Source organism: Filicampus tigris, chromosome 22, assembly GCF_054856515.1.
Source record: "Filicampus tigris isolate MCC_2025a chromosome 22, RoL_Ftig_1.0, whole genome shotgun sequence".
Classification (NCBI taxonomy): Eukaryota; Metazoa; Chordata; class Actinopteri; order Syngnathiformes; family Syngnathidae; genus Filicampus; species Filicampus tigris.
In genome coordinates this window covers 5,118,895-5,143,905 of record NC_141238.1, presented here as the reverse complement: position 1 = coordinate 5,143,905, position 25,011 = coordinate 5,118,895, and the positions used below count along the sequence as shown (strand labels likewise).

The following is a 25,011-nucleotide window of genomic DNA, read 5'->3' as shown; positions in this document are numbered from 1 at the left end:
GAGTCACACCGGCGGATGTTTACAGTCACATCTGCTCAGTCGAGGAATCTGAATCGCAACATCACCGCCCTCGCACCACACAGCGTGTTTGTGTATGTGTTACTATGAGATTATGTAAGGGAAGCGGTGCAATACGAGCGCGTAAATAAGGCAAAGCAAACATAAAGAGCAGCTGGGAGATTTTCTGAACAGGGACAAATATGTGCAATGTACGGTGAGTTTCCATAAATGTTGGCTATCAGGTGAAATTTCAGCAATCTAAGTTACTTATAACAAAACGTACGTTGTATAATCACCCTCCCCCGTCGCCGTAATCAACGGGGGAAACCGAAACTAATCCGCACCAGAGATTTTGAATGAAAGCTTCAAAATTTCTTAAATTCTCCGCTCATGCTTGTGGGCTTGACCTCATCCATGAGCTGAACTTTGAAGCCGGATACAGTTACAACTTTGAGTGGGTGAACATGCACACATGCAAATACACAGAGTGCACGGGCAAAGAATCACAAAACCGAAAAAAAAAAACCCGCAGTTCATAAGGGCGTATCGTCTCGTGCGGAGCATACCGAACGCCCCATTTCTTTTATCTAGTGTGTTATACTAGATATGATCTTCTCATCTCTGATTAATGATACAATTATTTTAAATGCCCATCCCTAGAATGGAAACCACTGTGTCTGCAGTCCTCAATTCCGTTTACAGCCTCAAAATGTAGTCGAAACCATCGTAGCTGCCTTTGACTGCAGGGAGAGAAAGAATGACCCAGTTGTGAGGCTGCAAAGTGAGAGGAAGGAAGATGGGAGCAGCGGAGGATGGAAAAAAAGAAAGGTGAGCGAGGGCACCGGTCGCCCCAAGAGACCTACGGCGAGCAATGATTGGCCGGTGAGAGGGAGGGGAGGCGGGGGCCTCACCTGCAGTGATGTGTCCTCGATATAGCTGCGTAAACAGAGCCAGTGAGTAACGCAATGACAGAAATTTAAAAGGGAGAAAAATGGATCGATCTATACGTCAATTGTTGTCTCCACTGAGGAGCTTCGTGTTCTTTTTTTTCCATCATAAGTTTTTTTTTTTTTTAACTCATTCGCCGCCAGGCATTTTCAGACCCTGTAACGTTTGAAAAAATTGGGAAATAAATTTCTGGGATTGAATGGCTCGACTGTAAAAAGACGAGTAAATCCGCCAATGGCAGTGTATGAGACAAAGAGTACTTTTTATACAAAGAGTGGCACAACAGATCTTTTTTGAGTAACTATTAAAGAAAAATAATGCTTGATCACTACTAATACAGAGAAATCTCATGTCTCACCTGTTCAAGTACCCAATAAAAGAACGCTGATCGCTGAAAAGAACACCCTGCGTGATTAGCTGCACACATACCATTGATTTGATTTTTTTTCACTGCTGGAGCGAAAACCAACAGTCCCCTTGCAATTATTCGGCACTCCTACGCCATAGGCATAATTAAAAAATAATAAATTGTTCATTTTCTTGAGGTGCTGCTACCGTAAACATTTTATATAGCATTTAATCAAAAACAACCTTTGAGAATGGTTGATTAAAATGTGTGCCGCATGGGGCTAGTTCATGCTGTGCTGTAGCTAACACACATTCCTGAGACAAACACGTACGGAATGGTAAAAATATCGAGATCTTGCCCAAATGATTTGTGGCGGAATCATGGCAAAGCATAAACAGAGGAAGGAAACACGGCTTGCAAACACCGGAGTTATCGAAGATCGGAAATTCCCGATAGCCACTACGGTTCAAGGGCAACATAGTATGAATTTGACTCAGATCTGAAAGGAAATCGGCGACAGCGTTCATCACTGTTATGAAAGTCTTGCCATGCAGAAAACATCCATACAAGTTCGGCGCGTCGACATACTCCGTGATCCGGCAGTGTGAAGACGAGAGAAAAGTTGTGCATAATTATCTCCCCGTTCGCTGCCTTGACAATAACAGGCTATAGCTAAGGGCCGCTAATAGCGCGGCTAATTAACTGGCTGACTAGACGCGGGGCTTTTCAAGTGGGCTTAATAGGCGAGATGGAGGGTAAGAACTCAAACAAGCTCTTTGAGGGTGTCAAAAACGTGGATTGGAGTATTGTGTCGCTCCTCGCCGGGTGATTAGATGACTTCCAGGATCGGGAGGGAGGAGAGATCATAACACGTATTCAACACACAGAATCGGTTGCAGTGATGCGCTTGGAAATTCATGTACAATATGAACAAATGAGCGACTTGGATGTTTTGATAAATGATCCGACACGCTGCTGTGCGCCAGGCTTTGAGTGGCTATTAGAGACACTGTGATGTTACGCTACAGAGAGTAGCGTGTATGTTGAGGCAATGACGGAAAAAAAAAAAAAAAAAGCTCAAGTATGTCTTGTAGATTGAATACTAAAGGCAGCCAATGGCAATATTGTAAGATGATACGTTGGATCAAAGAGTCCGTGACGTGTCAGACCTTGCCACGTCCTTTTCTTAACCCCGAGCCGTCAACGCTCAGCGAGTCAACTCCGGTTCATACCGTCAGGAAAGGGAAAAAAAAAAAAAAAAAAAAGAGAGAGCACAGACGAAAAGTGAGTCATTTTCCCTCTTCAGTTTCTCTCTGCCTGCTCGGGCCCTTCAGCCTCCACGCATGCACGGGAGGCGGGAATGGCCTCTCCAAATGTCTCGCCGCTACACGCGGGTACTTGCCTTAATAGCTGCACAAAAACGAACATCAGAATCTTTTTTTCACCCCCCCCCAGCGCTCTCGCCCTACGTCCCAACAGGCCGTCTCCATCGTTGCTCTCTCCATCTCCGCGAGCCTGGACCCATTATTCCCGCTCGCCAATTCCGGCCTCGCCGGGCTGCCTCCCGCTTCCCATTGGGGGAATAAAACACATTCCGCTCAGCTTCTTGTCGGAATACAAATTCATTTTTTTTTGGGGCTCGAAGTTAACACGAAGGCAAATGACTCCATCAACCGTGATTTCTAGCGGCAAAAATCGCCATTGTATCGAGCCGACGAGGATGCGTGCGCACCCTGGAAAACTTATCAATTATGAACAAGCACCGATGACGGGGGAAAAAGCCAGGCTATAAATACACATCGAAATGACACACGGAAGGTGACCGGTTATTTTTACAACACACTTTGCATCTGCCGAGTCAGGCAGGCACACTCGCTAACCTGCTAATTGTTAGCGTAGGAGGAAGCAATACAGTATATCCTTCACACCTCGCTACGCTAGGTAGGAAGGCGGGGCCCAAATGGCAAACTCCATCACATGCTTAAAAAAAATCAGAGATGGATGTCTTCCTTGAGTAAAACAAATTCGAACTCAAAAGAATAAATGATAAAGAAGCGCATGATTAGATGTTTGAAATGTTCATAATCGCCGAAAATAAGAATGATTTAATCCAGGCGTCCAAATCCAGGCCAAAATTCAATTAATTGTGCAACCCTATTACGACTTTGATGAATGCAATGGTCAGCCTTGTCACATGTCAAACACTCTCAGCATAATGGTCTCTTGTGAAATGTGCATGTTTGTCACGTCGGAGTATACATTCCAAGCTATGCTGTTGATAGCCGCCTGCTACCATGGCAACACGCTGCTGCATTAGCCGGTAAGGGAGCAGCAACACACACATACACACACACACGTAGCGCCAAGTCAACTGGGAAGCACTGCCGAGGAATACTTAACAGCGCGGGAACATTAGCATTCTCGTGGTGCTAGCTGCATGCAGCAGCAGTTTGGACCACTGGCCGGAATCACGCCGCTCGGTCGGGTTGCGGTGCCTCGCCGTCGACGTGTTCTGACAGCGTAACAAGGGCGGAGAGGATTTGATTTCGGAGCACAATGCCAACACATCCTCCGGCATATTTCATCATTAGCTCTAAGCAGTTAATCCTCTGCTCCACTGACCGCGCCTCGGCTCGGCCCGTTTCAATAATCTGCATCTGGAGCTAACCGACCCATCGCGCGCGAACGGAGACGAGCGTGGAAGACGAACAAACACGCGCGCAAAACAAGGACGCAATCAACCCACGCAACATATGGGAACAGTCCAAAGCAATAAACAGCTCAAAGGATGTGCTCAAGTCGAGTTACTGAGTCCACAGGGCGGTGCCAGCGAGTTCTTTTTGAGACAATCACATTTTCTAATCAGGTGCAAAATGACGTTAATACGTATCGATTGTCATTAGGGGTGTAACGATTAATCGAAAATCGATTAAATTGATTTTGCGTTTGTGGAATCTAAGTTAGGCAGCAAAATGCACTCGTTTTTAGCCATTTCCGGGGGCGGCCATTTTGTCTTCTGTCGACTGAAAAGGACATCACAACTGCTCACAACGACCAATCACGGCAGACCTATTATCTGAATCTGAGTCGGGATTGGTCGTTGTGAGCAGTTGTGACAAAATGGCCGCCCCCAGAGATGGCTAAAAACGAGTGGGTAACACTTATTCCACAAACGCAATATTTATCAGAATGCCTTCTTTCGACTAGTGGGGGTGCATAGAACATATTCTTGAGAAAAGTATGTTTGCGTTGACTTCCGCTTTAACGTACAATTGACTTACAATTTTTTGGGTTAGGATGTTTCAAAGCATGACACAACGTCGGGAAGCCAGTGAGCGGAATAATGAAACGGCGGATAAATGGCATGTTTGTGATGACGAGGGCGAATGGGGGAGCGCCAAAGTGGGGACTTGACAGAAGGTTGAGGGAAGATGTTGACCTTTCCCTCCGCAACAGCAAACGTTAACCATCCTCTGTCGGGATTGACCCGTTTGCCGCTGATGCCGACACCTGATATGACAGACACGAACACTGGAAGGCCTTACATCCCCACTCTTTGTCTTTACGTCTGCGATTTGACTTCCTCTCCCACATTCGTCATGCGTCGTTGCCCCCTCGTCAGTCTGATTGGCGCAGACTGGAAAGAAGCAGCCGCGCTAAGAGGCGACTGAACCGTCACAACCTGACACCCGGCTCTCGGCGTCGACCCAGATTCCGACGAATGATCCGCGCTGCCGAAAAAGAAGCAACGATTGCCCTTCGCTTTTGCATGCGCAGCCATTGTTTCGTATGCTTCATCTCGAGCTCGTCCGAGCCGACATCCTTTGCATGCCGCGCGGCGCTCGTGTCAAGGTTAGCTGCTCATTGTGTCGAGCGCCAAATGCACCCCCCCCCCCTCCGTCGGGAGAGGCGGAGGGGAGCTGCATTAGCACCTCTGCAGGCGGCCCTCGGTCTCCGATCTGGTTTTCCATCCGTGCTACTACGCAGCACGGGCAAATGACCATACGCTAAAGCAACGCCTGCGGGGAGGGTCGAGGATTTCCCCTTGACCATTGACCTGCGAGCGATGGCTTTGAACCTCAGCCTCAACAACGGAGCCTTTCATCTCCGTCACATCTCCATCTCCGAGCGAAGCCGACGGACGCCATATGGCAGGAGGTGGCCATCAAAGAACTTTCGCGGCAATACCCACTCAGCCATGGAAAGACTGAGGAAGGCGGCTGGGAAATTCAAAGGGAAGCAAGGGCTCGAGTATATCGGATAGTTTACCGTTTCTATCAGGAGACGCACGGAAAGACTCAGGTGAGACCATTTCCGAGGGTCCCTCTTGTATGCGGGCATGGGAATGGGTTTAGATCAAGTGTCTCCTTTTCGAGAGGGAACCAATTTAAAGTTGGTCGACCATGAAAGCAAAAAAAAAAAAAAAAAAGCGAGGAAATGTTGCGCTCGCTTCTTCAAAGCGCCACTCCAACTCCCGAGATCCCATTTTCAATTCAGGAACTGAGCTTTTCCGGAATTTTTTCTGCCACTTCTTCCTGTCCCACAGTCAACCAAACGGCAAATCGTAAGTGAGTTCTAAGTGGAAGAAGTTACTTTGGAAAGCGAGTCATTCCTGCGATGACGTCTTTTTTTGCGTGAAGACAATCTTAAAATCAACAATGGAATGAATCCAGTAGTGCATTTCCACATTCGCCGGCCCGTATCGATCCAACCTTGGCAAAGCCTCGTGTTTATTTATTGGTGCTATTTAAGCTGTAAAGCATTCTTTGATTTTTTTTTTTTTTTTTGAAGCGGACGGATTTATGACTTGACTGAAAATGCCATTAACACCTAACATCGATGAGACAATATACACCGGTTGATATTACCAATCAGGCGAAGAGGTTCGGATCTGGTTGACGTAAGACGACATTAGCGCTTCTCTTTGTCTATATCGAACGAAAGTCCTCATGAGGTGCGAAGCCCACCTAGCCATAGCTCACATTTTCAAACGACGCCTCTTTAATCAAGCCATCAACTGTCATATTGGCCGTAAGGTGCAGTGGAATCCGCGGGGCAAACAAAATATCATTCCAACTCGTCAAATAGAAACATTTCACGAGCGCGCCAAATTTCATTCGCTTAACGCTTCCCGCCCCTCTTAAATTCATGATGTCATTAAAAGCGAGCTGGCCCCAAACATCGGTGCATTAAGGTCCATCCACTCTACTTTACCGTAACGCTCATTTTTATTCAGACGGATGTGTCGCTCACAGCACCATAAATAACAGTTAAAAGCCAAAAAAGACTGAGGGAAGGTGGTGCGGTGGCGTGGGGGTGGGGGGAGGGGCTTGTAGATGGAACAAGTTGAGGTGGACGAGGGTATATAAATCAACAGCCATTAGTCGGGAGGGTGGGCTTATAAAGTCACTGATAAAAGAGGTGGACCGAGGCTCGGACCTTTTATTGTTGTGCTGTTGTCTTTTATTACCCGTGATGTCATCTAATGGTATACACTTTAACGACCGGGGAGGAGCCCACCGCGGATGGGAGGGGAGCATTGGCTTGTAACGGGGCTGTGTGTGTGTGTGTGTGTGTGCACTTGTGATAGCGGGATATTGATCACCTTCTGTCCAACATGTCCGCCATACGGACACAAGCTGAAGAGAACAACGGCCAAGAAGCAGATTTCACGTGAAATTGACAACTAGTATCTTAGAAACATAACCTAGTGGCCCTTATTTGCAGGCGTACGGTATTTGTAAGCGGGACAGTATTCATAACCGCTGACGCTTTTATTACCCGCGGACACTAAATTTGCTGCTCATTATCATACATGAGCAGCAGGTATAAAATATGATTACATAGTTGCTGTGCAGCGTTGGTTATTGCGGGAAAAAGCGTCGCCCGGGCCGCTCGAGCCCCCGTGCGCAATAAAAGCAGCAAAACAAACACAGGAAGGGGCCGGTAATCACGAATAACAAACAGTGTCAAAATCACAGCTCGCTTGTGTGTGTTGGCAGCGCTCGGTCATATTTCTCCGGATCACTTCTGTGTCGCTCTTCATCTTCAAGAACACGGCTTTTGGCCTCCAGTTCAACCTTCCCTCGCTTTCTCCAGACCTGTGAGGCTCACTGGCCCAGAGTTAGTCACAGCCACGGCCTTAAATCAAGACCGATATAAAGAGGTGCGCAAGCTAGCGCCCGGCGATCGCACCTCGCGGCAGCGCGTCATCCCATTAGCCCCGAGAAAGGCCGAGGGGGCATGCCGGGGACACCCGGGGCACAAGGCGCAAAAGGCTCAAACCTGGCTTATCCCACTCACGTTTCGCTTAAGAAATCGTATTTGGCCACAGCCTCGCCGATTGCCGTACAGCGTGCGACATTCCACCGGAGAAGGCAAAATGTCCTCACATATGCTACATGGTACAAAAAGTCCCCAGTTTGCTTCAAAGTCTGACAAATTTCCTTACTTAGTTACACATGCAGCAAATTGTTATGGCCCCAAAAATGTATTTGAACTTAAATGCGCCTGAAGAAACAGATAAGAAGTCCAATCAGTTCTGCAACATGCTGATGTGTGCTGTCTAGCAACTTCTGCAACATGCTGACGTGGGCTCCCATTTCCGCCCCCCACGGCGGCCGGGATTTAAGTCCAAAGTGGAGAAAAAGTCGACTTGTGATGTAGAGGATGCGCAGGAAAGCATGCGTGTGGGTGGGTGTGTGCGTAATGGACAAGGAGGATGTAGAGAGACACCGGATAGGTTTGGCTTCGGGAATCAAATCCCCCCTCAGGGGCTCTCTTGATCACACCTCCGCTTCCCTCACAACACACTCAAATTCATTGCGCGCACGCACGCACCTCTCGCCGCAGCAAAAACAGCCGACTCAGCGAGTCGGCATGAAAGTCAATCCGCCTTACTACGACTCTCCTTCCCGCCATCCGTAGCACACTCCCCTAGAACCTTCATTTCGGAAAGGTGACTCCGCTTTACCTTCTTCACGCGCCCGCTCTTGGTGCCCACGAAGACCAGCGAGTGGTTCTTGTAGACGTAGGCCACGACGGAGGTCATCTTGTCGTTGGCGTCGGAGAAGAGGGGCCTGCCGCGCACCATCTCCGACACGCCAAGCGGCGCATTCATGTCCAGGCCGCAGAAGTCGTCGTCGATGGTCAGGAGCTGCATGGGAATGACCAACGACGGCGGAAATTATTTACAGCCTTTCAATAGTTACCATAACATGTGATAATAAGACAATGATGGTGTGATGAAGCAGCATGAGGCACGGGGTATTTAGCACACTCTAAAAAAAAAGTTGGGTTAAAAATAACACAATTTGGTGTCAAAAATCGACCAATCCCCTACTTGGGTTAATTTGACCCAACTTTCTGGGTTGGGTAGTTTTGTACAAAACAACGCAAGAAGGTGGTTCAATTTGACCACTAATAGTAGATCGGTCCATTTTTGACCCAAAATTGTGTTATTTTTAGAGTGCCCGATTTGTTTCAAGTGACTGCACCAGTTTTACAACACAGTATTTGCCAGAAAAGTTTTGAGAAGGAGAAAACGATCACAAGGGTGAGTAGGGAGATCTTCTCAGCCAGGAACTGTCAGATGCTCAGGGCAGCGAATGAATCAAAACACCACATGATCTGCTTGAAAAGTCTGCAGCTTGGGCAAGCTTGTGATCTTGCGGCGGGACAGTGGGACACTCCTGGTTTTATTTGACCAACTCCATCTAACGAGCAAAGTACTTTGTTGTGACGAGAACCCTTTCGGCGCAAAATTCCAAGCCCCCAGCGGGAACCCCGCGCGAAGACTTTTGTTGTTGTTGAAGAGCGGAAGCGAGCGCGAGGAGATGACGGAGACGGAAGAGGACCGCCGTCAGGCTGCAGCGCCAGAGGCTGAGCCGTCAGGCACGATTCCCCGCAGTCCAACCGACGCCAGCGTGGCGAGATATTAAAATGGGAAATGATGCAAAGCGTCATGGCGCTTCAAAGCAAATCCCTGCGATGCATTCATGTACCCTCAGCAGCCATCTTTGCGAAGGAAAAACAAGTCTGAGGGCATTCCACCCTGTCGCCAGACAATATTTACGTCAGCGGGTGGGGTAGGATGACTTATGGGCTTTGATAAGCGAATAATGGCGCCGGGGATTGGTCATTATTCCGCCTGTGTGCGGGGTTGGATTTGAAAACACTTTTTTTAGGAGGCGAGTGGCATGGTGTGATGAATAGCTTCACCGTGTGATTGAATGCGAGGGAAGACTTGGCAGGTGACGACGCCTTTGCATTCATTCAAAAAGCGTCCGTCAAGATAGAGGGCTTGAGTTATGGTCCGGTGACCACGCGACGTCCATTATCCCCGAGTATAATGTGACGCCTTGGCACTCGCAGGACAAACACTAATTAATGCCAAACTAAAAAAAAAAAAAAAACACAGTGTTCATTTGTTTGAAACGCAAAGTGGGAAGCGGTCAGAGGTGGAATGCTCTTGGATTAAGTGGCTCCTTTAGTCACGGTTTCCATTTTTCACCCCCGAGTAGTGCTTCTTCGTAACCTTTCACGAGAGGCCATCGTCACGACAGAAGAAATATAGACCCTGGTTTTCATTAGATAATTGGAACGTGGCTTATCTCGGCCAGAGTGAGCTTTTGGGCTGCGAGAGGAGTTTAAGGGGTATGAATGATCGGTGAAGATTAGTCGGTTCCGGAACCGGGATGGTGTCACGGGGTCGGAGGGTAAAATGAGCAAGGACAAAGGAAGAAGGTAAACAAAGACACGGGGAGCGCTTATCAAAATGGACGATTGGCACGGACAGTTCGTGATACTGAGGTGATTCCATACAAACCAGCTATTCCAGAAAGTTCCCGCTTCGTAGTATTCAGTATTTTATCTTCCAAGAGATTAAAAGGCTAACAGGCTCTAGCAGATAGAAAACCGCCTTCATTATTAAATGCTTCCTCAGAGAATAACAAAAACGCAAAGACATTCCTGTCAAGAGCAATTACCTGATTCCGAGCCTGCAAAAGTGGTTTTGATAATCCAAAATAAATCATTTGACATGATCCGTGTGTGTGTGCATTCGCGTGGCGCGAGTGCAAAATGTGTGTTTTCATCACGTCCCGCAGCCCCGTGCCGTGTTCTTCGCCGTATTGCTCCAGCCGCTTGCCAATCACATCTGCCATCTCGTCGAGTGTGTTTCGTGAGCGCGCCTGCTGCAATCTGGTGAAATATACTTTCTGTCTGTCAGGAAGCAGACACGTTTTCATTACGCCGCCGCTGGAACATGACATTGGTACTCGCGGCGCTACAGACGCCCCGGGTCAGGATGGCAAATAATATCAATGCAGCGCTCGACGTGCCGTGCTAATAGGATGTTGATGTGACTGGCGCGGTGAGGTTTGCGTTTGGAAAACACTGATGTGTTGTGGAAATGACAAACTAACATTTCTTGCCCGCCCCTGACAGATCACTCGGTTTGAGTCCCTGAAGATGAGCGCATTGTCAACAAATACCTTAACTCTTTCGCGTATCTATTTCTTCTGTTTGCGAAGCCCATTTGTTTGATCACCCGTCGTGCCAATCTTAACTTTACATAGCCCAACCCTCTTTTTTGGGGATGTAGGCAACCCTACGTAACCTCCTTGGGTCCAGTCTTTCTTGCGTTTGATACTTAGGCCTTTGTGTCAGTTCTTTAGATGGGCTGGTATACTTTACGGAAAGATGACAAAGTTAGATCAGAAAAGGGAATGAGCTCGTATTCCAACAACTAGATTGGTAGGTTCATATAATTAAGGGACAGATGGATGAAAATAGACAATCAATTAGATCAGAGATTGAACCTGAATCCCACCAAATAGGTTGGTATGGAACGACAGCTGGATCTGACGATGGACTGAGCATGAAACCCCCAAACTACCGTTGAAATCTTAATATATTTTATGTACATGTCGACGAATGGATGGATGGACAGAGACGGATGGAAATATAGCTAGATCTGACTGGAGATTGAACTCAAACCCCAGGTAGGTTGATATACTTTATGGACAGACCAAGAACTGAACCCAAATCCAAGCCAGACTTCCAGGGAGCACTACTGTCAATCTGACTATCCGTATATGTTGTCATTGGTAAATGAAAAGGAAATTGTCAAGTATTCCTTTGAGTATCCCGCAGCACAGCCAAAAAACAAACAAAGACGAAGCCCAGTCAGTCCCGACACAAGAGGCGGCAACACGAGAGCGCAGTTCCTATATTTGGACCGTGGCCAGAAGCCGAGGCAGAATCGGGTCACTCTCGGCCGTATCCATTTTTCGGCTGCCAGCGCCACGCACAAAGCAAGAGCGCTCCTGGACCGCATGCGCGTGGGGATCAGCGGATACATACACGCCGAGCTGCGAGAAAGAGAAGGGGCCACGCGAAAAAGCGATTAGCGGCGACTGAAAGAGATCCGCTCTCCAACGCTCTCTGATGTATGGCCTAATCTGGGCTGGCGCGGCGACGAGGGCCCGTTCCGTTGGCTGACGGTTCACAGAGTTAATGACACATATTCAACCGCAGAGGAAATTTCATTTCATTTCGCTGCTCTGCTCTTACAAGCTCCAAAGACTCCATTTTCTTGTACTGGCCTCGTCCCTTTCACGACAATTATTCCACACAAATTTGGATGACTACTATGGTGTAATGTGATGATTCCACATTAATACCAAGCCGAGCTGGTTGTGCTTTCATGCATTATCAGTGATTGAAGGGGAAGTTTTCCCTTGATAGGAAAAAAGTAGCGCCCGTTAAAGTATATAATTACATAATACAGCATCCGCTGATGCCAAATTGCTGACCTGTCAGGATGATCGGCAGAACTATGTCCTGACTAAAAGGATTAGTCGAGCTCATTGTAATTACATGATACATTCATACTAGGGCTGAACAATCAAGCAAATTTAAATGGACATTGTAATGTGGTACAATGCAATTTTCAAATCGCAAAGGCTGCAATTTGGGTAACAAATACTCGGCTTCTTTTCAGTCAGTCGGTAGGCAAAGCTCCAAATAAGAAGTTTGCATCGCATTTCTGAGGCAAAATTTGCCTAAAAACGGCAAAACTGAGAATCGACAACCGAGATGTAGCTTGGTGCTACAGCTAGCTAGCAATTAGCTTCAGCTGGCTACTGATGTGTAGCACGTTGCAGTCACTCCGAAGTGAGTCATCATTTCCATCATGGCGGTGAATAAGTTACATTTCTGACAAGTATCATTCTGATGAATGGAGACGCCATGCTAATAGCTAAGCTAACCAAAGATCGACACGGCTAGCACATTTTACACAAGAATTAAGTGCTTGTGTGATTGAGTCCACTTTTCACAGACGTTGTTATGTTGTCATATTTTTATTGTTTAATAAAATCCTTGCTCCGGGGTCCTGGGATTAAGCTGCGTGCAAAGAAAAAAAAAAAAAATCCTCAACAAAATTAGATAGTTCTGAGTCACATGCTTGCATGGTTAGCATGACATTTCTTCATTGCTACATCCTGGGATGTTACAAAAGGAATAGATCCTGTGATAAGACTGTTATTCCTAAAATCAAAAATGCATTTAATTGAATAAATCTGCTGATGATGTTGTGATCCAGAGTCTTTTTTTTTTTTTATGCTTCATGGAGGCGTCCCAAGAGTTTCCTTTTCATTTCTTTAACCAACACGGACTAAGTAGAGCTACAATTCAGTTTGAGTCATCGCACGCAGTAGAGCTAACTTCCCCTTCGCGTGCCACTGCGGGGACCACCCAGTGATTACGCACGGGCTGATTTGAATTGCTTGCAAATGATGGAGAATGCGAACAAGGGCAGCGACGGGGTGCTTGTCACGTGACGATCGGGATTTGGACCCATACGCAGACATGACGCGGAAGTTAGAGTAGCGACGTAACAACCAGTCATAACAGTGCTAATTCATCATAAACAGCTGAGAATTGGGGAGCAAGCACAAGAAAATGAAAGCTGCACGGCAACGTGTGATATGTTACATCCAAATCTTGAAATAAAGCTCACGCCAATTTTGTCAAGATGAGGCCAGCCAGCAGACAATGTTGCTTAATCACAGAATAATGATAGTGATGAATACTGACCTTTAGCAAGTGGTATCATGTATGGAGATTTAATTAGCAGGCCGGCCAGCCAGCCAGCGAGCCGGATAGCGGATATGTGGATGGATGGAGTGGGATGAAGTGGAGTAGGATAGAGGGGGGGGGCAGTCTGGATAGTCTTAATGAACGAACTAGCCTTTCACTTCCTGTGGATGTGGCCCAGACTGATCATCCTGATCATCATTCAGAAAGCCACTGATTAAGACAACCATTTAGGCCTAGTACACAAGATTATATATTTTATTTCAAAAAATTATATCACAGTAGTCTCTCGATCAGATCATTAGTTCAGTGCTCCAGAGGTATAGTCCACATTTACTCCATGTGAAGTAAATAAATTGTCTTTCATATTAATTCAAGGTTCATTTGTCTTTATTTTAGCGTTAGCATAACCTATTGGAACCAAAACATTTATGTATAATGAATCGGATATTGTAATACAGACACATTTCTCGCTTCTGTTTGTTAAAAAACGCATGGGAAGAGAACCTTGAAAAAAATAATCGCATGTTAAATCGCCATCGCAATACTGTGGGGAAAAAAAGTGCAAATACATTTCGCAGGTAAACAGCGAACTTTAATCAGAGAAGAGTTAACGCCAATTTCATAAATGTCGTTACTATTTTTCTAGCACATCAGGTTTTTGAGATATTTTCATTTTGGGGAATTTTATGTTCTATCTATAAACGCTTGCGCAATACCGATTTTAACATTCGTTGCGATTTTGTCAGGAGTACTCCCTCCGTATTATTTTTCAAATGCGTGGGAACAACACCGCCCCAAAAAAATAAACACAGGCGACAAATTCCACAACACGTTGCAGAAGTTCCTTCCAAATGAGCGCCGACAAGGAGCTGTGTGACTCAAAGAAACAGCCGTGGAGAAAAATCTAATTAATCGGCGCCAATCCAGAACGTGAAGCCGAGAGGCACATGACGAATGTGCGAGAAGGGCCCGTGGCATGTTGGTTAATGACATGTAATTAATGATCATTAGCCGAGGGGATGAGCGGACGGCCGCGGCCTGCTGGCGACTTGCATGCGACCTTGTCGTTCTCTCATCAGAGTTAAAGGGGTGTGAAAGTCGCCGCGGAAAGCATTCGGATGAGAGGACAGAGCGATAATAAAGTGGGATGGGAGCACCTGAAAAGTGTAAATTTATTGAGACCCCCACATTTTTGTTGTTTTTTTTTTCCCCCCACCCGACTGCTTTTTTTCTGCTGACTGAGCGAACATGTAAAGTGCAGGCGGCTGGTTTTATAGGTCACATGCTACTTCACAATGATCTATGGACGCGAGCCTTTCTGCAGACTTATAATGTTGAGCGTGCATTATGTGGCTCGGCCAAGCGTGGTGGCCATTTTGAAGGTGGAGGGGGAGCGTCCGCGCTGTCCTCTCCATCATATCCCGCTTCCTCTCTCTCAGACCAGATTATGAAAAGCGAGCGAGGATGAACTGATTTATTCCCGAATGGAAAACAGTCACAAAGTCAGTCAAAGCGCTTCTTTTTCATTATCTGATATAAACCTCGGCAAAACAAAAAAAAACAAAAAAAAAGGAATAATCACGGAAAGAATGGCTTCATTGTTAATCTGATCGAGGATTACTTCGTGCTGTGAACATTATCCAATCACTGGTATCCTCTAGAACAATCTGGCAGTTTATACGAGGCAACATCGTTCATGCTGGATTAATATTGGCATATCGTCTCATGATCAAATATAAGCATCATATGACGTCATCTACGGTATTGTATGACTTTGAGTGTGTTTTTGTATATTTGATCGCAACTGTCTGCTCGGAAACAATACTGAAAGGTGGAGAAATGCAGACATTTTCCCAAAACAAGCTTTTTGCTTATGTTCCACAGCCACATGGACAGCAATGGGGTTAAAGTGGGTTGCCATGGTTACATAAAAAAAAAAAAGAAACATGAAATTCGTCAAAAGGGGATGACTCATGGAGACAAACAGCGCTCCAGATATGTGTGTAGGGCTGGTTTTCACATGTCGTCTAATTGGAGACAAAAAAAAAATAAAAAACCTCATAGCAAGTTTGAAAAGCTGAAAAAAAAACAAAAAAAAAAAACAATGAACATGATAAATGTAATTAGTTGCAGTATAGGGCGTGATGGATGATGCAAGTGTATGTTAAGTAGCATGCTTGGAAATTTTACAGCGCTAAAATGACACAAACAAGTTAGCCTAGAGGTCATCATATCACTGCTGTATATTAATATGATGAAAGTACACCGTCAATTAATTTCATAATGCTCTCATCTTCTGATTAATATGATCTGGTGTCCACGCCGCGTTTTTTTTTTTCTTTTTTACGACGGACTATTCAACTCCCATCGCCGGGATTTAATCAAGGTAAATACTGCGGACAGTCGGGCGTAATAGCTCCGCAATCTGGCTGGCAATTTGCGCCGTCTAATCGGAAGGCTGCGGTTTAATCAAAGCACACCCCGCTGCCGTCAGATGGCCGGGGAGGATTTATTGAGGTGTCGTCGGTGTTGCTTTAAAGACTTGATTGGCACGACTGCTTTAAAAACATTTTTATGCAGATTGCTTTTAATGTTTGGGGCGACGGTGTTTACAAGTCGATTTGCATTCGCAGGCACTAATATGGCGAGTGGGAGTTTGATGTTATTGAGGCTTTGTCATTGAAAAGTCTTTGATAAAAGATGCAAACAGTCCCGTACTCATACTTGGAACGAAAATGCTCCGATACTACCGCACCGATACCACTTTGCGAGTCCGAGTGGAAGCGAACAGAATAAATGGAAGAAGCCGTAAACAGAAATGAATCGTAACAAGAACTGAACTTGCAGCTAAATGCGCCTGTTGGATCATTTCAACAAGTAGCGTCCAAGTGATGAAGTGCAAAGAATGAAAATGTGAGCAGAGTTTGCGTAGCCTGCCCGCGTAAACGTTAGCGGTTTAGCCGCTAATAACTAGCCGGCAGCCACTGGACGAAAGCAGCAATCAAGCGTGTCCATCTTTTGATCATGCACGTTTGCAAGTAGCAATGATGCTAACGCCGCATCAGCTAAAAGCTCAGATGATAAACGATACTTTTGTTTTTTTTTCTTTGTTTTGGGCTTCTGCCATGACACCAGTAATAGCGCGTCGACGAATTCCGGCCTGATAGCGAAAGGACAAAGTGAGTATGCCGTAAAGCAATTCAGGACATTTGTATGTTTTTTTTAATGTGCCAGGGTTGCTCCCATCCCCCTCAAAGTTGCTTAATGCCGGTAAAAACGATACAGAACCGCCCCCCCCCCCCAGGGCATGACAAAAATCCCATTCAACTACTTGTAAGTCAATGTTTCATCAAAAACAGTTATTTATTACAATTTTTTATTACGTTCAAATTCTTGCCCAGTGCTGTTTTAATGAAAATTTCATAAAGTCTCTTATTTCGAACGGTATTTCTTACAGCCTCCCGGTTTCACGTGCGTGAGCGTGCGTGTGATTGATCTCCCGCTGCGTCCGCCGCCTCTCCGTCTTCAGCGGGGTCTAATTCAAGCGCGTGGTGAAATGGCACCATTCCGCGGTGCTAAGCCCAGCGTGCGCCCTCTCTCACACACACACACACACACACACACACAGAGACACTTGCATTTCCTCTGCCCGCTGACAGCTCCACTGCGGGCGTGATTTATCCTGCCCTCGAGCGGGCAGACGACGGCGGTCCGGCACGTGCGCCCCGAGCCAAAGACGTATTCCCAGATTTACGCCTTGATTCCAGAGGCCGACACGAGAAAGGGTCAAACCCGGAGCTTGTCGACGGCGAAGGTCACAAGTGCATAGACTGGGCAAATTGTGAAATATGACCTTGGGCCGTACAAGCTACATTTATTTACTGTTGTAGCGACTGTGGGAATTGCTGTTGATCCTCCCACTGAATGTTGGAACGGCGTAAAATAGCTACTTTTTCTAGCGGTGCTTTTATGCGTTATTTGTAAAGGTTAGGGCCAATTACTTCACGTCTGTTTGTTGAACAGTAAAACCACTACTTCATTCTTTTCATAGAACACGGGCGTATGCTTTCACGGCAGGCGCATCCTGTATTAGAGTAAGACTGTCAGAAATAACTGAGAGCACTTTTACTGATATCTTTATCCGGGTGTGGTTCATTTAGCAGCGGCTGCTTAGAACGAAAACAAACGCAATAGGACAAAAAGGTAATTTTCTCCTTCTTGGGGTCGGCCGTTTTTATTAAACAAGGAGAAGAAATAAGATAGTTTGGGCAGTTGAAAGCAGTCTAAACACTCAGGACCCAATTTAACCCAGCGTCCCTTAGTGTGTGTGTGTGTGTGAGAGATGAACTGAATCACTGAATCTGTAATGTTGTTACAGGGGAATGGAATTATGGTAATTTGGCTGAGCACTGGGCCGCATTGTTTAAAAAAGGGTGAGTGGAGAGTGAACATCACTTGATAATGAGACAGAGCGTGAACCCGCCCTAGAAAACGCTGCTCATCAATGCGCAGCATTCCCCCCCCCACCCCCGTATTTCATTTCAGCCATAACTGTGTCTTTCCGAGACACTTACCTGCGGTGGCCTCAAATAAACTGCAAGAAAACAACAAAGTGCGCGGTAGGTCAAAGCAGTACTCACCGCACTGCTGCAGGGGATATCTTTGACCTTGAGCCAGGCCAGGTCGAGCGTGCCCTCGCCCTTGTAGCACGACTGCAACCTGTCCTTGATCCTCTCGTTGATTTTGCGCAGGGAGAAGACGCACAGGGCCGAGTCCTGGGACTCCTGCTGGGGCCGTCTTTTCTGGCCCTTGGAGAAGACGGCGAACAGGACGTCGTCGTCCGGCGCGACGTCCAGCGAGCGCGCCAAGTTGCCGCCCGCTTTGGACAGGTAGGCCGCCTCCAGCAGTCGGTACTCCACATTGCCGCTGACGCATCCGATAGGCACCTCCACGTACGAGTTGAAGGCGGTGTCCGCTTTGCACAGCCGGACTATCTTGGAGGTGTAGACCTGTTCTCGGCCCGCTGAGGACGAGCCGGTGGTCGGGCCGCCCCCCATTTCAGGCTGCAACGTAAGGAAGTAGACAAAGCTTCCACTGGCGAAGCCGTAAATGTAATAAATGTCAAAGTCTGGGATGACAGTGAAGGTGTCTGAAGGGATCTTAATCATCGAGGCCACAAACTCATCGTGGAAGACGTAAGCGAACATCCCATCCTCCTCGGAATTTCTGGCCAACTTGCGACTAGAGATGGTGGGGAAGTACTCCGGCTTGCCGTCCACCGCCGTGGCGACAAACAGCATGTCCGGCGAGGCGTTGCCGTAGGAGACGATGACCCCGAACACGGAGCCGCTCTCGTTGACACCAGAGAGGTAGTGTTCCTTTTTGTGGAAGGGTTCTCCGAGCTTGAAGAGGTCGTCCAGGCGCAGCAGTTTACAGATGCCCTGGTAGAGGCTGCCGCACGCCAGCAGCCGGTTTTCCCGGTAGTCCATCAGCAGCATCTTGTTGACGTTGTTGGTGAGCGTCAGTGGTTCGCTGCAAGGCTGCACGATCCGCGGCGGGTAGCACTTGCGGTTGTCCTCATCCGGGCCGGTCTCATGAGACACCTGCACCTCCAAACCCGGAGACAGTTTATAGATGCGATTGACGGCCCCCAAGTAAACGTTGCCGTTGCGATAGTCCACCGCCAAATGGTTGAATGTCCATTCGGGGTTCTGGGCGCGGAACGACGCGTACTCTTCCTCCTCCAGAGACGCCGTGATCACTTGGGAGCCGGAGACTTGAGACTGCGGCGCTCGTACCGCCGTCTTTGACGTCGTCAGCGCCGTTAACGTGGAGAGGAAGCAGCATAGAAAAAAGCAGGTCCGTGTCCTGGCGTGGGACGTCATGGCTGTGCCGAGGCCGAGGGGGGGGGGGCAGCGAGTCGCGGCACGGAGGCACAGTCCACTACTGTCGGCCGATCAGGATCAGGCCTCTTTCAAGATGGAGGGCATGATGCGCCTAGGAGGGAAGAAGATAACGGTGAGAAGCAGCAGAAACGTTGCCAAAAGAATCAATGTATGGATCAAGCAGAGAAGATGAGTCGTCTCGGAGGACGTCATCAACATGGCCACCTTCTCGCCTCTACACCCCTAATTGATTCTCCCCTCAGAGTAGCAATTTGCAACCTTTGGCGATTTCTCCGCTGCCTCCCAACAGGGCGCATCACCTGCTGACTCTGCACACCGCGCAGCACCTTCGCTTTGTCTTTTACAAACTAGCACAAAGAGGAACAATAATTAGGGAGGGGAAAACGCTAGCGCTTGCAGAAATGAGCCTACTCATATGTCATGGGGTCACTCCAAACAATGACGTTCGGTTCGGTTCGGTTCGTTAGAAATGAGCAGAGAAGGAAGGCGACCCTAGGAAAATAACAGCCCTTCCTGTAAACACGGCGCTGCCTTGCAAGTGTCACCTGCTCGTTAGGTCTCCCCGGAGGGAAGTTGGCATTCATCTGTGTAACATCCAGGCAAGCACAATCAACCTGAGCAGATAAAAAGCTGACTGATCTTACCGTGTCACATACTTCGGAGCAAGGTACGTCAAGTAAATGTGGTTCGTTTGTTTGGTTCGACACCAAACGGTGGGATTTCATACAATAAGCGTGGCATACGGCACAAAGTTGCCTGATCTCCAGATTCAGTCTTGCCCGTACCCCACCAAAAGAAAAAAGAAAAAAAAGTAATGAGCAACCATTAGCAAAAATCAAAGATCAACTTCCTCCAAATTGGCCAATTTCCCACAGCATTTAGACAATCTTTTATGGATCTGTCAGACGCTCCTTTTAGTTTTAGCGGTGATGACGGCGTAAATGGAGGGTCGGGGCGAGACGTGACAATTTGGAGGCGACGACGTTCAAGAGCAAGAGCCTGACAAAATGATCTATTTCTATTCAAAGACTGAAGCATTTAAGTGTACCCCCCTCCCAAAAAAAAAAAAAAAAGATGACGACGTGCAGATAAAGTGTCTTCGGTAAACTGCTTAAAAATTTGAACACAACAAGCAAATGGGATTAAGAGAGTGTGAGTGAGTGACAATGAGTAATTATGAATAGAGATTATGTGTAACGAAAAACTGATTTCCGCGTCATTACTTCCAGTAATCTAATCAAAATGAATATGACATAACTCAACTGATTTAAAACTTGTTGATGATACTCGGACAGTGGTGTCTCTTTGACCGCCACGACAACACTTGGTCACCTAATGCTGGACCAGTTTGTGATTCCAACGTGCATCCGACATCTGACCTTCTTGTAGGACCGGGGTCTTCAATCCTGTTCCTCAAGATTCGCTGTCCTGCCTCTTTTCCATCCCTCCCCTGTTGCAACACACCCTGATTCAAATGATCAGGGCACAATCTAGACAACAATCCGGATACCAGATACAGATAGAGCCCAGATACATCCAGACCTGTCTTTATTGGAGTAATTAGCATTTTTGTGTATACGGAACCTCCTACAACCGGGGTCTTCAATCCTGTTCCTCGAGGTCCGCTGTCCTGCTTGTTTTCCATCCCTCCCTGCTGCAACACTCCTGAGTCAAAGGATCCGGATCATGATCTATCTTCTGTCCTGATCATTTGAATCAGGATTGAAGACTCTTGTTGTCAAAGGTTCCGTAAACACAAACATTCAAATTGCTCCTATAAAGGCAGCCCTGGCCGTATCTGGGATGCTAGACACCACCAAGGCCTGGTTTCCGAGCCGGTGTGACAGAACCACCAGAAAACCGTCATGCCAAACTCCAACCTGGACATCAGCACAAATTTGATTTGATGATGATTCGTCACCGCCATCAATGAAATGAAGCTGCACCCTTGAACTAATCCCGCTAGCTCCCCTTCTATCCACGCGCAGAAATAAATAAAGATTGAGCGATCAGGCCTGACACGGGGCTAAACTAACACCCTGAACAGATGGCACACTCATTCCTCTCAGGAAGACAGTAGCGGCGGAGGAGGAGCCGCAACGTCCTTGGGTGTTTACATCAAGACGCGGATTAGCGGCGTGGATTACTGTCACCGGATACCCACTCTGGATCGGCGAGTGGGGAGGGTCTAATCCAACACAGATATCATGAAGACGAGCAAAAAAAAAAAAAAAAAGATGTTGGAATATCTAAAACAGGGAAGGATGGGTATTTGACGATGTACCCTGATCAAGGATCCGCCTAGTTCTCCTTAGGCGAGGTCATGAATAATCGGCAGTTATCATCTGGCTCATGCAACTGGCGCCGCCCCCCCCCCATACCACAGACATCATGTTTTCCTTCACAGAAAAGTGATAATACAACATCAGAGGGAGACAGGAACAAGGTCAAATGAGATTATGGTGATTGTTATATTTCCGTGCTTGAAGTCTTCCCATCCCTTCAATTTCCATTCCTGGAATGTTGAAGAAAACGGTGGCGCAGCCAGGCAACGATCCAACACTTGGACCCTGTAGATTTTAGCCGACATCTGCCCATCTTCTCGCCATCTGCGTAATATTTGCCCCGCCTTCGCATATTAAAACCAATTCAGAAAAGGAAATTCAACCTGGAAAATGACGACGGTTCAATGTATCGTCGCCGCAAAACCTGAAAGAGTGTTTTCCAAAAGCCGCTCTTTCATAATTCCCTGTAATCTAAATCTAACGCTCTCATTCGTGTTACGATACCCTCTCCATCATCCCTCCAAGTGACACACACCCTCGTTCCCAATCAACAAGACAGATACTTTGCCGTAATTAAGACCACTGTAGCCAAGAATCGCTCTTAAATGTTTAAAAGGCCGCGCCGCTTCTTTTTTTTTTTTTTTTTTTTTTGTTCCGGGAGCTAATTCAAAGCCTTAAGCGGTCGGTCCTCCTTTTTTCACTCGTGTAATTCCCAGACGCAGATGAGGGAGAAGACGAATCAGCTCTCGCCTCTGGCCACTCATCCTCAGTCGTTCCCTCTCTCTTGCTTTCAGCTTCGAACAAACGCACCCACACTGAAAATCTGGTTTGAATGTTGCGGCTAATGAGTTGTGGTTTTCGCCGGATATTTTACACAAGTCGCTCACTTGCCACAATCTGAGATCCAACCACAAAGAAACAATATCCAAAAGTATGCAAATATGTCTCAGTATGAGTACATTACACAGTTCAATATTAGGGGTGTGACGATTAATCGAATAATCGATTTGAATCGAGACGAATCAAACTCGGCACTCACAAGCCCTATGCAGAAACACTTAAAAGACAACATACCTAGTTCATTAGAATGTACTAATTTAGAGTGCTAAAAAAATGATGTTTTGTCACAGAGACAAGCATGGTAGTGATTTTTTTTAAAAATCGAATCGAATCGAAAATCGGGAACTGGAAATCGAATCGAATCGGGGCTTCAGTGAATCGTTACATCCCTATTCAATACAATGACACAATTCATTGGATGGCGCTTCACAGCGCAAATGCGCAATGACCCATTGAGTAAAAGTAGTGTTTCTTCTTAACAAAAACCTTGAGAAAAATGTAAATAACTGTTATTGTAACATCAGATACAGAAATGGGCAAAAGTAATATGATCTCAACTGATGTGGCTCTTGTATTGGATCTTATTAAACTAATAAAGCGCCCTGTGAGTGTATTTTAGTTGAAAAACGAGCAAAATAACATTGACCCTATATAAAGGGGAGATGATTTGGTGTTGGGGCTGTAATAAAAATATAAAAGATAGAGGAGAGTGTCACATCCAAAAATGAGTCCCTGTGTAAATAATAACAGTAATCACAGCTCTGTGTTAGCAGGCCGTGCCTTGAGACCGCGCGGGAGAAACCTTGGAACACCTTCATGGAACGCGGCCAGATGATTATTGGCGTCGTGAATCACAGCTTTGGCGGTTGGCTTGCTTAGAACACTCCACTGTGTCTAACGGGCAGACGTGCTGACACACACGCAAGGAAGCCTGAGGGAAACTTGGGCGCGGGATTGTATTGCCGTGATCCAAGTCGGGACACGTTTTGAGGGAACGCAGGGGTGAGCTGTCATCGGAACTTGACAATACTTTTAGCGGCTACCATTTGCTGGAAACTCACTTCACGAGTTTCATCCTCTTTTTTGCTGCATTTTGTCCTGTTTCCTTGCCGCTTCACCTCTCCCGCACCCTACTTGAGTGACTTTCAACATTTTAGTCGAAACGTGACAATTTCATCCTTTTTGCCATATTGACCCCCATCTCCATTTGGATCCATGTGCCACTGACCTATCTGATTCCCAATCTATGCTCCCGAGAAGATTTGACCTCCGGGATTAAGCGCTTAGCCACAAAACGCTTGATAATTTACAAGGCTTTGTGCTGGTGATTAGAATGAAACATTTAATTTGTCCGAAAATTGACTTTAGCCGTTGAGTCTGCTGCCAACTATCGGACAAAAACATTAATCCAGCCAGTCTTCAAGCACATCTGGACGGATGGCAGCGTCTGGATTACGGCGTCGCCCCTTTCTAATCCAGAGTGGTGATGAGGAAGAGTCTTAAATATACACAGCTGGATGCATGGAGGAGGAGTTGTTTTCAATGACATCAAATTGAACCCAACGTGGGTCTGTTTGAACAAATTTGGCGAAAATAAGCGCCAAAAAGGGGTTATATGAGTCACTCTTCACAGAGGATAAAGAAAATACACAGGGGGGGGATTGTTCTATACGCGTTTCTTTTTTTTTATTCCATCATGTTTTTCATACGTGGGCATCCAATAAACAGCCGAGCAGAAAACTGACAAGTCGGGCTTGATGTGTAAAGGCCCCCCTTTTAATTGCATGGACTTATTAGTAAGAGTTTTGATTTATACATTTCCTCTAAAGTGGTTACCCAGCGCTGGGAGGTGTTTAAAGTGAGTGTAGGCAGGTTTGCACTCCATTACTGGGCCTTTTGCCTCGCCTCCCCGCTTGTTTGTCTCCCTTCAGATGTTCTCGCCGCGTGTGCAACCGCAGCCCTCAAAAGCCCGTGGCATAAACACATCAGACAAGCTTTCTCCGAGCCAGCCAGCCCGCCCGCCCGCATGCCAGCCTGTCGTTCTTCACAGCTACAAGCGAGAGGATGCAAATTGTTCTCCCCCCTCACACAACCCCCCCCCCCCCCCCCCCCCCCCCCGCCCTCTCGTCGCTTCACACGCGGTCACGGCCCGTGTTTTGACGCCCTGATTTTCCACCGAGCTCTTAGCGCCTCGCTGTTGCTTTTGCCCCGCAGAGACCCGGCGAGGCTCTGACAAACATATAGTAAGTAACGCACGCCTGCCAGATTTGCCGCCGGGGCCCCCGGAACGGCAAAAGCAAAGCTCCGCTGGATGAACTGCGGCGTGACAATGCAAAACAGATGGACACAAAAGAAGGGGAGGAAAGGCTGAAATGCTCATTCAGAAGTTAGGAGTTATATTTCTGCCCCGGGGGGGGGGGGGGGGGGGGGGGGGAAGTGACTTGGATGCTTGATGTAATACAACAACTCACATTGTGTACATTCAGTACTGAATACCACATGTAAACTTAGCTAAAAGTGGTAATATTTGCGTCATTCTTGCTCAGCTTCAGAAAACAGGTGATTGGTCGTTATATGA

At 46.9% G+C, this 25,011-nt stretch overlaps 1 protein-coding gene across 3 annotated transcripts in view; it reads right to left on the bottom strand.

Annotated features, from left to right (window-relative positions):
* plxna4 (plexin A4) overlaps positions 1–25,011 on the bottom strand; it is a 129,025-nt gene that overhangs the window by 90,482 nt on the left and 13,532 nt on the right. For all 3 annotated transcript variants that reach the window (XM_086021735.1, XM_086021737.1, XM_086021738.1), the window contains 2 exons: positions 18,043–19,399; positions 8,271–8,453 (listed from right to left, as the gene is read on the bottom strand). In XM_086021735.1, coding sequence (XP_085877861.1) covers positions 8,271–8,453; positions 18,043–19,287 — 1,428 coding nt within the window. In that variant the 5' untranslated portion in view covers positions 19,288–19,399. The remainder of the gene's footprint in view (positions 1–8,270; positions 8,454–18,042; positions 19,400–25,011) is intronic.